Source organism: Dissoconium aciculare, assembly GCF_010015565.1.
Source record: "Dissoconium aciculare CBS 342.82 unplaced genomic scaffold K489scaffold_2, whole genome shotgun sequence".
Lineage (NCBI taxonomy): Eukaryota > Fungi > Ascomycota > Dothideomycetes > Mycosphaerellales > Dissoconiaceae > Dissoconium > Dissoconium aciculare.
This window is the reverse complement of record NW_022984952.1, coordinates 2,427,261-2,440,841: the sequence shown is the minus strand read 5'-3', so window position 1 is coordinate 2,440,841 and position 13,581 is coordinate 2,427,261. Positions and strand designations below refer to the sequence as shown.

Genomic DNA, 13,581 nt, shown 5'->3' with positions numbered 1-13,581 from the left:
CGAATGATGACGATTACTCCGATCGCCTTGCTCACCATGTCCATCACGCTTGTTCTCGATACCTTCAACTGAAGACTTTCCAAGCCTTGCGACTGTGACACGCGGTGTTCCAGGAATTGCCGAAACTCTGTGAAGTTAAATCTTTAACGCCGAGCGCCTTGTTAAGCCTGCCGCAGCGCAACAGCTGGAGACGGTGTTGCAAACATGGATTCATCGCTCGAGGCGGCAGCAGCACAATGGCTGGAGCAAATGGCCACAATGCGAGCCGCAATTGCACAATTGCCGGCCGCCAATACTGATGATCATGCTGATCTTGGAGAAGACGGATACACATCCGTCTCTTCTTCTGGCGAGGAGGACATCTGGGACACTCTGTTAGACGAGAATGACGACGATGTCAGCGACGAGAGCTTAGACGAACCCCTCTTCAATGAACACAACTATGCATCGACCAAAGCCCAGGGCGATCGACACACCTGGTTGTCGCAGAATTGCGCCAGGATTGCCAGAACGAATGGCTCAGACGCCGAAGTTGTCGAACAGCACATCCTAGCGACTCTTGCTTCTAATAGCAGTGACGATGAACTTCAAATGACGCTTGTTGACATCCTGGGCTATGAGGAGCTCGATATAGTGGCTGAAATAATTACCTCGCGCAGCTCGTTATCGACAACCACCCAACCGCGATACTCAGGTCTTTTGTCCAAAAAAGAGCGAGAGGCACGCCTAAGACAGGCCGACTACGACCACAAGACTGCAAAATTGGCGCCCGCAACTGCTTCGTCGAGTGCAGAGTATCCTCACATATATCGCTCTTCTCAGCAGGCTGGCAACACATTGTCAGCGCATGGCACCAAGTTTTCATTGCCCATGGGGAGTGAGCGGCTTGAACGTGATAAATACGAGGAATATAGTATCCCAGCAGCCGCCGCCCACCGTATAGCAGCGCACACCCTAGTTTCCATCGGTCAATTAGATGGCCTCTGTCAGAGGACCTTCAGAGGATACAAGGCTTTGAATCGTATGCAGAGCCTTGTATATCCTGTAGCGTATCAGACTAGCGAGAACATGTTAATTTGTGCTCCCACCGGAGCTGGTAAGACGGATGCCGCAATGCTCACCATTTTGAACATTATTGCAAAGAATGTTCATCCTCACCCTTCAGAGGTGCCAGAAGCGTCAGAATTTACAGTGCGCACTGACGACTTCAAGATCGTGTATGTGGCTCCGATGAAGGCATTGGCCGCTGAAATCACAGATAAATTGGGCAAACGACTTGCTTGGCTGGGAATACAGGTTCGCGAATTGACGGGTGATATGCAGCTCACCAAGGCCGAAATTATCCAGACTCAGATCATTGTTACAACTCCGGAGAAGTGGGACGTTGTGACGCGGAAGTCTACCGGCGACACGGAGTTGGTGCAAAAGGTACGACTGCTCATCATCGATGAAGTACACATGCTTCACGACGAACGGGGTGCTGTCCTTGAGTCGCTCGTCGCCCGTACTGAGCGACAAGTGGAGAGCACGCAATCACTGATTCGTATCGTCGGTCTGAGCGCTACACTACCGAATTATGTCGATGTTGCAGACTTTCTCAAGGTTAATCGTATGGCGGGCCTGTTTTACTTTGACCAATCTTTTCGTCCAGTACCTCTTGAACAGCATTTTATCGGAGTCAAGGGCAAGCCTGGAACGAAAACTAGCCGGGAAAATATTGATGCGGTCGCTTTCGAGAAGGTCAAAGAGATGATGGAGCAAGGTCATCAGGTTATGGTCTTCGTACATAGCCGCAAGGACACCGTCAAAACCGCGAAGCAATTGCTCGAAACCGCGGCCGAGGAGGGACTCGGTGACCTTTTCGATCCAAGTCATCACGAGGGCTATAGCCAGGCGTGCAAGGACGTCAAACAGTCCAAAGGTCGCGAGATCCGCGAGCTGGTGCAAAAGGGATTTGGTGTTCACCATGCGGGAATGCCTCGGTCCGATCGAAATATGGTAGAACGCCTTTTTGGCGAAGGCGTTCTCAAAGTCCTGTGTTGTACAGCGACACTGGCGTGGGGTGTGAACTTGCCCGCCGCTGCGGTTATCATCAAGGGGACGCAGCTTTACAGTGCAGAAGCTGGTAAATTCGTCGATCTAGGTATTCTCGATGTGCTGCAGATCTTTGGTCGTGCTGGCCGCCCTCAATATCAGGATACCGGCATAGGCATGATCCTCACAACGCAGGACAAGTTGCAGCACTACCTCACGGCTGTGACCCAGCAGCAGCCGATCGAGTCGCAATTTAGTCGGAAGATGGTTGACAATCTCAACGCAGAAATCTCGCTCGGTACGGTGACGAGCATTCCGGAGGCCATTACATGGCTTGGATACTCATACATGTTCGTTCGTATGCGCAAGAACCCAATGGCCTATGGCATCGACTGGTCTGAGCTCACCAACGATCCAAACCTCGTTCAGCGTAGACGAGACCTTGTCGTTAAGGCTGCACGAGTGCTTCAAACCAGTCAAATGATCATTTTCAACGAGACTACCGAAGAGCTACGCGCCAAAGACGTTGGACGGATCGCCAGTCAATTCTATGTGCTTCAAACCAGCATAGAGATATTCAACACTATGATGAGGCCTCAAGCTACCGAGGCAGATGTCCTGAAGATGATCAGCATGAGTGGAGAATTTGACAATATCCAGAGCCGTGACACGGAAGAGAAGGAGCTCTTGCGCCTCAAAGAGAATGCTCCGTGCGACATCGAAGGAGGCATCGGTAACCAACAAGGCAAGACCAACGTTCTACTACAATCCTACATTAGCAAATCAAATCTGGAAGACTTTACGCTTGTCTCGGACACTGCATACGTTGCACAGAATGCTGCTCGTATATGTCGGGCGCTGTTCATGATTGCGCTCAACCGACGATGGGGTTATCAATGTCTCGTCCTTTTGTCCATGTGCAAAAGCATCGAAAAACGAGTCTGGGCTTTCGAACATCCCTTTCATCAATTCGATCTTCCCATTGCAGTCTTGCGTAACCTAGATTCAAAAGGAGGCACCGCTTCCATCGAATCACTTCGTGATATGGAATCTGCGGAGATCGGAAGCTTGGTACACAATCAAAAAATGGGAGGCATCCTAAGCAAGCTGCTTGACAATTTTCCGACCCTGGCAGTGGAAGCCGAGATCGCGCCGTTGAATAGGGACGTTCTCCGTATCAAGCTCTTCTTGACTCCGGAGTTTCGATGGAATGATCGTCATCACGGTAAGAGCGAAAGTTATTGGATATGGGTCGAAAATTCGGAGACCAGCGAGATTTATCATCACGAGTATTTCATCCTCAGTCGGAGGAAGCTTTACGACGACCATGAGCTCAACTTCACCATTCCTCTATCAGACCCTCTACCCAGCCAAATATTTGTGCGAGCAGTCAGTGACAGATGGCTTGGTGCCGAGACGGTCACACCAGTCTCCTTCCAGCACCTGATCAGACCAGACACGGAGAGTGTCTATACCGATCTGCTCAACCTTCAGCCGCTTCACATCAAAGCCTTGAAGAACCCTCTGCTCGAGGAGATATATGGCCATCGTTTCCAATTCTTCAACCCCATGCAAACGCAACTATTCCACTGCATGTATCATACCTCGGCAAACGTATTGCTCGGCTCACCAACAGGATCAGGCAAAACGATTGCATGTGAGCTCGCAATGTGGTGGGCATTCCGGGAACGGCCCGGTAGCAAGGTCGTGTACATTGCACCAATGAAGGCGCTGGTGCGCGAGAGAGTTCAAGATTGGGGCAAACGTTTGACGCGGCAAATGGGCTTGAAGCTTGTCGAATTGACGGGAGATAACACTCCTGATACACGGACGATCCGAGACGCAGACATCATCGTCACCACTCCCGAAAAGTGGGACGGTATCAGTCGAAGCTGGCAAACCCGAAGCTATGTTCAACAAGTCAGCCTCGTTATCATCGACGAAATCCATCTACTCGGTGGTGATCGAGGACCAATTCTTGAGATTATTGTCAGTCGTATGAATTATATCGCGTCTCAGAAGAAGGGTTCTGTTAGGCTGGTCGGCATGTCGACTGCGTGCGCAAATGCTATGGATCTTGCCAATTGGCTGGGAGTGAAAGAAGGGCTATTCAACTTCCGACACTCCGTCCGGCCGGTGCCTCTCGAGATCTTCATTGATGGATTTCCCGAACAGCGTGGCTTCTGTCCTTTGATGCAAAGCATGAACCGACCCACCTTTCTCGCTATCAAATCCCATTCGCCAGACAAGCCTGTCATTGTGTTTGTGGCCTCGCGACGTCAGACAAGATTGACTGCGCGAGACCTCATCAACCTCTGTGGTATGGAGGATAACCCAAGGCGATTTGTGCGTATGTCTGAAGACGATTTAGCCTTGAACCTTGCTCGAGTGAAAGATGACGCGCTTAAGGAGGCCATGAGTTTCGGGATTGGTCTACATCACGCTGGTCTGGTAGAATCTGACCGGCAGCTTGCCGAAGAGCTGTTTGCCAACAACAAGATTCAGATCTTGGTCGCGACCAGTACTCTGGCATGGGGAGTTAACCTTCCAGCTCATTTGGTCGTCGTAAAAGGCACTCAATTCTTCGACGCGAAGATCGAAGGCTACAAAGACATGGACCTCACAGACGTGCTCCAGATGCTGGGTAGAGCAGGCCGCCCGCAATTCGACACGTCTGGTATTGCTCGCATTTTCACCCAAGATTCCAAGAAGCCATTCTACAAGCATTTCCTGCACACTGGGTTTCCCGTCGAGTCGTCTTTGCACAACGTTCTGGACAATCACTTAGGCGCAGAAGTTTCCTCCGGTACCATCACGACCAAGCAAGATGCTTTGGACTACTTGACATGGACGTTCTTCTTCCGCCGACTCCACAAGAATCCATCCTACTACGGCCTGGAAATATCTGCCGAAGACAACAATACAGTGGCGGCCCAGCACGCTGCCAATGACTACATGATCGAAATGGTTGAGAAATCATTGGATGAGCTGTCAGAATCTGGCTGTATAGAGGTTCAAAGCAACGGCGATGTCGACTCCACTGCCCTTGGCAAGATTATGAGTTATTACTACCTGTCTCACAAAACGATACGCGAGCTCTCGCATCATGCACGTCCAACGGCTACATTCGAAGATGTGCTCTCATGGATGTGCCGCGCTACCGAATATGATGAGCTCCCCGTTCGGCACAACGAGGACCTAATCAACGTCGAGTTGTCAAAGAATCTTCCGCTGAACGCAGAGAAGCTCGATTTACCAATGTGGGATCCCCATGTCAAGGCGCATCTCCTCCTCCAGGCCCATTTTTCACGCATTGATCTGCCGATAAGCGATTATGTCGGAGATCTCAATTCAGTCCTTGACCAGGCGATTCGTATCATCCAAGCTAGTATTGATGCACTTGTCGAAATGGGTCATCTGCAAAGTTGCCTTATGATGATCACCCTTCTTCAATGTGTCAAAACCGCCCGATGGCCAGACGACGGACCTCTCGCAATTTTGCCTGGCGTTGTGCCGTCAAGAGAGAAACAACGTATGTCTGAAAGCAAGAATGCTCCTGCCACGCTCGTCGATGCTGCTAAAGCACCCCGTGCCGAGATTGAAGCGGTTCTACAACGCCTTGACCTTCCCAAGCCGGCACATGGAAGAGCATTTAAGATTCTGGGACAACTGCCTCAATTGCGCGTTAGCGTGACAGATGTGAACGCACTGGGCTTTTCTGTTGACGTGCTCCGCCTTAATCTGAGCGCGGATCGTGAGAATCGCATTTTTGCGCCTCGTTATCCCAAACCACAGACAGAGGGCTTCTTCCTGCTCGTCACCCAGGACGGCAGCGACGAAATTGTAGCACTAAAGCGGATAGGTTGGCCTTCAGGGAACAAGGCCAAGAGTGATAGATCCGCTAAACTAAGCATCCGCTCCTCCATCAAGTTGGCAGAGCATACTGGCATGGCGGTGACAATCAGGATTATTAGCGACGGTTATGTCGGCATGGAGTGGATTGTGTCGAAGTACCAGATCCCTCCACCGCCACAAGCAATCGATGAAGGGAAGAAGGCTTAGGATTTGTATTCTTGCCTTACATTTCGCTCTTTTCACCTTCTTAAATTTAGATTAGGTATTAGCTACAGACTAATGTAAGACGCCGGCTCTTCTGCTAGTTAAACTCGAGTGAATTTACTAAGAAACTATAATCGTAGATAAAACCTACACTATTACTTAATTAACCCCGGGTTAGAGTAGCCCCTACGCAAGCCTATAGTAACTAGTTTTAATAGCTGGCCTTAAGAATCTCTATAGCGTTATATTATACTATATATTGTTAGATCTCGGCCTATTTTAGCCGAAATTATAGGCCTAGTTACTAATTTACTTAATATAGTAGTTGAAAATAGGTCGTAAAGCCTAGCTAATAAGAAGGCTAGGAACTAAGCTAAATATAGCTTCTTACCCTTTAATTAGATACTATATTATCAGAATAAATACGTACTTATTTTCATTATTTTTTAAAACTTCTATTCTTACTTCTAAATTTATATAAGCTAGTTTTATAAGGTATATTACTTTTTGCTTCTTTAGATTATCCTTAATTAATTAAATCTTTTAACACCTATAAGTATTAATACTACTTAGGTAGCAATTTAAACTATTTATACTTACCTCCTCCCTATACCTTTATACCTTAAATACGCTCTTAAGCCTATTTCTATAATAGTTCTATAACTAATCTAACCTTATAAGGAAGGTAGATTATGTAGTTATACTATATTTTCTCTTTAGACCTAGAGAAGTATATAGTACGTTTCTATACCCCTAGAGACTAGTATAAAATTATACTAGACCTTTTAGAGAGTCAGAATATAACAGACTATATCTCTCTAGCCTAAGAGACGTCCTTTTAGAAAACTCCCTCTATACCCCTAGAGATAGTACTAAGTTAAGTTTAGAAGATCTAATAGTAAGTAATACAGACAGGTTATTAAGTAAATAATACCTTTACTATATGAAAAAGTCTACTTTCCTCCTTACTATTATAAGAAATAAAAAGTCGGCTATTTCTACCCCTAGAAAGGCCTAATATTTAGTCCTAATTTTTATAATAGATTCTTAATATAAGTCCGGACGTAAAATGTTTTCTTAAATATTCTTTTTATTTCTATCTACTTTGCCTAGAACTAAATTAAAAAGTCTTACTAGTAAAACTAGTAATATTTGTAAGTTTAAAAATAGGTATTAAGAATAAAGACTTAGATACTATTATAGGAATAGATAATAATTGTTCTATAGTCTTTAAAAAAGCTATAATAAAGAGAGCTTAAAAGTTTCTTAAAAGCTTATAAGCTCTATAACTTTTATTTTTACTTAATAAGTATTTAAGATAAGTAAAAGAATATAAACTCAAACTACTATACTTTAAGTTCTCTATATATTTTACCTTTATTATAGAAAACATTAATTTCTATAAGGGAAAGAAGTTAAAACAATAAAACTTAAAGGGTAGAGAAAAAAAAATTAAAAGTCTTTTCTTTAAGTTTAATTACTAGAGCTAATAAAGTAGTCTAGTAATTAAGTAAGAATAATAAAATTAATATAGTAATACTAATTCTTCTCTATATAATAATCTTAATATATTTAAATTCCTATAAATAAAATTAAAGATATATTATAAAATAAAGCTTTTAAAGTAAGAGAACTTTTATAAGGAGCTACTATTTAGTATCTTAAATAAAGGATTTTAATATAAATAGATAAATAAACTTATAAGAATTATTTCTAACTTTAATATAAATAAATTAATTTACTATATAGAATACACGATTAAAAGAAAGATTATTAGACTCGAGGGAATACTTAGACTTAATTTTATATTTAGAGTACCTTAAGAACTATCTTCTCTATTATAGTATCTTCTAAAAAAAAAGGGTCGACCTCTTTACTACTAGCTATACTTACTTATAACTACGACTATCTAAGTAACTTTAGATAGTTATAGCTACTATAGCTAGTAGAGCTAGAACCTTATATATTAAGTTAAAGTAGAGTAGTTTAGCTAATTAATTAAACTTATTATAGAATATAATTTAATTATATCTTATTCTTTTAATAGTTTTACCTCTATTATATATACTAAAAAAGTAAAATTAAAAACTATTATAGAATAGATTTAAAAAGAAAGGTTATAAACCTTATTTTCTTAGCTAGGGAAAACTTAGTAATTATTATATAATATTCTACTCTACTAAAATATATAGAAATATAAAAGGTATAGTATAAAGTTAATAAAAGAATTAGGTTAGTTCTAATTACTCTAATTTTAAAGAATAATACTATAATTATATTATTTAATCCTTTATTAAGATTTCTAATAAAGAATATTATAAATTAAGCTAGCTATATCCCTCTAAAAAAAGCTAAAGAAGATATTATTTTTTAATTACTTCTTAGGTATGTTTTCTAAAGTAAATATACTCTTTATTTTACTAGAATACTTTATTTTTTTTAATTTGAGAGATATATATAAAAGTAGCTATATTAGGTAATTTAGGTTATACTTATAATCAAGCTAATACTAGCCTTTCTATTAGTACTTAAGTATTCCTATAGCTTCTAAAACTTAAAATAAATATAAGGACTTAATTACTTAAGCTTATAACTAATATAATATTATTCTAGACTCTCTCGTTTAAATTATAAGATTATATTATATAGTTAAGACGTATTCTATAAAAAGATTGATTAATTCGAACTAACTACTATACTTTAATCTAATATATATATATGGTTCTAGCTCTACCGGCTATAGTAATTATAGCTAGTAGTAATAGGGTCGATAACCCTTTATCCTCTTTAGAGGGTACTATAATATATAGAGTAATACTCTTAGCGTTTCTAAATATCGTACTTTAGTATACTCTCTAATATTACTTATTTTTTTCTTCTTCTTTTAGATATTACTTATAAAGTTTTAAAATTCTATAGATTTCTTCTATCTATCTCTTAATCTTCTTTTTAATTAATTCTTAAAAAGCTTTAAATCTTAAAATATATTTATATAGGTTTTAAAAGCCTTTTATTTATAGTCGAGTATCTATACTATAGACTTTAAGATACTAAAGTTTATAACGCTTCTATAAACTCTATATAATTCTAATTAACTTTCTTTAAAAAAAATCTTTTAAATAAACTTATTAAATTTTTTAAAGCTTTTTTAAAATAAAGTTAGAACTTCTTAAGAAAATAGTATTATATTATAAGTTATTAATTCTAATATTATTTATAAATAGTAATAGAAAGAGCTTAATATACTTAAAATAGTTCTTTATAATTACTTTATACTCTATAATTATAGCTTTAGTATTATATCTATTAATTTTAAAGGCTAATAGTAATTAGTACTTCTATTATCTAAATATTAAAATAGAGCTTTTTAATAAATTTACTTTATAAAATATATCCTTTTTATACTACTATAAATAGTATATAGTTATTAGCTATATTAGATAGAGTATACTAATAACTTCATTAAAAGTATTTAATAAGATCTATTACTTCTATTTCCTATAACTACCTTACCTTTTAAAAGAAAATAGAAAAGTAAGAGTAAATATATATACTATACGTCTATAGTAAAAGCTAAATACTTTTAAGATATATATTAATAGATTAGTTTCTTTTCTCTTAATAAGTATTTTATTATTTATACCTACTAAGAAATCTTAATACTTTATAATCTTTTATTAATATTATATATAGACTATAGGATTTTTATTATAGTATCTTTTAGCTAAGGAAGAAGGACTCGTAAAGTAAGACTTAGATTTATAGATTAAAAGATATATAATTAGTTAAAATAATCTTTTTATTAAAAATACCTTAATAATATAATATAATAAACTTAGTAATAGTAAAGTATAGAAGTTGATTTATTAAGTAATTTTAGTATATAGACTACATCTCTATAGAGCTTTCTATCCTACTTAGTATATATACCTCTTAGCTAGATTAAGGTAAATAGATTTAGAGCTTCTTAATAAATTATGTAAGTATTTATATCCTATAAAGATAAGATAAAAAGAATAGTTAATAATCTTATATTTTATAGTAGGAAGCCTATATAAAGCTAAATAATTATAGATAACTTAATTATACTAAGTACTCTTACTATAATACTATAAGTATATAAGGGCTAAAGGTTTAAGTAATAGGTAATATAAGCTAGCTTTTCTAAAATTCTCTAAAAGATTTTAATACTTAGCATCCCTAATAGATCTAAATTAATTATTAAGATATATTATCTATACTTTTAAGAAGACCCCCTACTTACTTTAGAGAAGTATTATAAAGCCTAAATAAATAAACAAATATAATACTATAGAGGTAAGTTTTAAGTAAAATAAGTAAATATCTCTTAGAAATTTTAGAAAGTTTAAGGATAATCTTAGAATCCTAATCACTTTAGGATCGATATATTTCTTATTTCTAGTTATAGAGAGGGTCCTTAACTCTTTTAGTAAATAAATATCAAGCTCTAAACTAGTAAAAGAAGAGGTACTATTATATAGTTAAGACGTATTCTATAAAAAGGTTAATTAAATAACTAACTACTATACACTTCGAAATAATATATCGTATCTAACTCCGCTAGCTATAGTAGCTACGACTGTCTAAGGCGACTTAGATAGTCGTAGTTACGGGCAAGTATAGCCGGCGGTAACGAGGTCGACGACCCTTCATCCTCTCTAGAGGGTACCGTAACAGGTACTACTAGTTTAGTATAATAAAGAGATTAAAGATAATCTAAAAAGAGAAGGAAGCTATTAGAATATATAGATATTTAGAATCTAGCCCTAAAGAGGTGTTTTTCTAAATGTTTTAAGACTTCTATATATAATTAAACTAGTAAAATTAATATCTAAACAAATAAATATTTGAGTAATATAAAGATAAGAATATAGTATACTTATATAGAATTAAACGTATAGAGTAATAGAAAGGAAATCTATATATAAGAGAGATATATAGTATCTATTATAAAATCATAGTAGAAGTACTAGTCTATTTTAATAAAACTACTAAAATACTAGTATACTATATATATAATACTTATATCTATAGTTTTAGATAAATTATAAATAATAATATTAAGTTAAGAAATATATTATAAGGTATATAGAACTATAAGTCCTATAATTAGTAAGAAAAACATAATTATATATTACTATCTTTATTAAAGTACTCTTAAAATAAGGATAAGGGGTTAACCTTATTACTACTACTTATAGATATTATAGCTAATAGTGCTAAAACCTTATTATAAAGTTAAAGTATACGTAGTTTACTTAAAAATTAACCTTTTTATAGAATACAGCTTAACTATATAATAATCTTAGTTATTTTTATTCTTATATTCTTATATATTTTACTTATACTCTATTAGAGTTTCTATAGAATCTAGAATAATATCTTATAGAATAATAGCTTAATTTTAGTTATTTTAATTTTAGTAAATTTTAAGATTACCTAATTTCTTATAAAGTATAAAAGTGAATATACTATAGGTATTACTAATTAAGATTTAATATATAACTTAAAGTCTTAGTAATAAGTCCCTTATTTTACTTAATAAAAGTACTATATATCTTTATTAAAAAATATAAGTAGTTATTAGCTTCTTTTGAATATTAAAAGATATTCTCTAATAGTATATTTTAAAATAAGTTTCGAATAGGTAAAAAAGCTTTAACTCCTTCCTTTCTTTAAAGAATAATATTTATAAGATTAGAAAATATAAAAGTCCTATATAAAACTAGTACTATTAAAAAGAGAGATATAACTAGTTTAATATTCTATTTAGTTTAAGGAATCTATTAAGAATATATTAGGAGTCTCTAAGTTAGTTGTAAAGATCTACCTAATTTTTTAGTAATATATTTATTATTTATAGCTTAAGCTAGTACTAATAATATAAATATCCTCTAAACTTTTTAATATATGTTTTTAATTACTTTAGTATTTTAAATAATAGTTAAGATTAAAGATATTATTAGTATAAGATTATAAAAAAGGAATAAGAAGAGGGTTTCTTACTAAATTATAAAAATATCTATTCTAAATATAAAGCTTTACTTTATTTAAGATTTTTAATTTTTAAAAGCTCTACGATATTTTAAAAAATATACTAGAGAAATTAAAAATAATTTTAAAAAGAAAAAACATTATATTTCTATATTATTTTTAAATATTTATTTATATTTTTATATTTCTAAAGAGTATAATAAATATAGAAGAGAAGAAAGTTTAGAAAAAGAATTCCTAACTTAAATAGAGTATTACTAAATTTCAAAAGATAAATAATAGTATTAAATTTCTAGTATTACTAGTATACTAGTTAGATTTTATTACCTATTATAAGTTAATTATAAGAATTTGATTCTATTTCTTATAGTATTATTACTAAGTTACTAGAGTCTATTTGTTTTATATATACCTATATACTAATATAGAACTAAAAGTAAGTAAATATAGAAATTATTAATATAGCCTTTATAAAGTATAGTATATATATATATAATAATTAAATATCTCTCTTCTACTCTAAGTTTCTTATATATAGTTATAAAGAAAGTTATAAATAACTCTATAAATAATTATAACTCTATATAAATAGTCTATTATTCTAGAAAAATAGAGAATATAGATAAGAAAAATAGATTAAAATATCTAGTTATAGCTTAATACTTAGTACTAGAGCGTACCTAGCTCTAGAGTATAGCTTCTAATTTCTAATCCTATTAATCTATAATATTAGTTATTTTAATAAATATTAAACAAATTATTTTAATACTAAGAGATATATTACGGGTTAACTACTAAAGATAGTTTACTTAAGGGGCTTTTAGAGAATAAGTAGTTATAGTAGGATTAGGAAAGGGGCTTTATATTCTAAATAGTAAGTTAGTAATATAAGTTTAATATAAGTAGATATAAGGTCTACTCGTACTACCTATATATATATAAGTTAAGTATAAAGGAAATATATAGATTAAGGTACTAGAGTTCCTAACTACTCTATTATACTAATCTAGGAATAAGGATTAGGAGTAGACCTTTACTCCCTAATCTTACTCCTTAAGGTTAGTTAGTTACGTACTTCCTAACTCCCTAAGTCCTCTATTACTTAGCTTAGAGTAGTTATTTCCTATATAATACTGCTCCGGGCTATATAGAATCGTAATAAGATATTATATATTAATACTAGTTATATTACTTTATATATTTTAAAGTTATAGTTTAGTATAATATATATACTATACTACTTACTATACTTTAAAGGCTTTAGTATTCTATTTATTATTTATACTTCTATTTAATTTTACTTTATTATATATTAGATTAAAAGTACTAATAAAGTATTATTTAATAGGGTAACTTTTCTCTTTTAAGATTTTAATATATATATAGCTTTATTAGTCTTTTATTAAGTAAAAATTAAAAATTAAAGTAGAGTAGTAGAAGTTATTATTCTTTAATATCCTTAAAAAACTAGTT

General features: G+C 34.7%; 1 protein-coding gene across 1 annotated transcript; it reads left to right on the top strand.

The window, feature by feature from the left end:
* Positions 1-44: 44 nt before the first annotated feature.
* Positions 45-6,262, top strand: K489DRAFT_377170 (Sec63-domain-containing protein). The gene has a single exon (XM_033604098.1). It carries the CDS (start codon positions 205-207, stop codon positions 6,094-6,096), a length of 5,892 nt encoding a protein of 1,963 aa, XP_033463760.1. The 5' UTR covers positions 45-204; the 3' UTR covers positions 6,097-6,262.
* The last annotated feature ends 7,319 nt before the right edge of the window (positions 6,263-13,581 follow it).

Coding starts and splice junctions, on each gene's coding strand:
- K489DRAFT_377170 (XM_033604098.1), top strand. CDS start 205: ATGGATTCATCGCTCGAGGCGGCAGCAGCACAATGGCTGGAGCAAATG.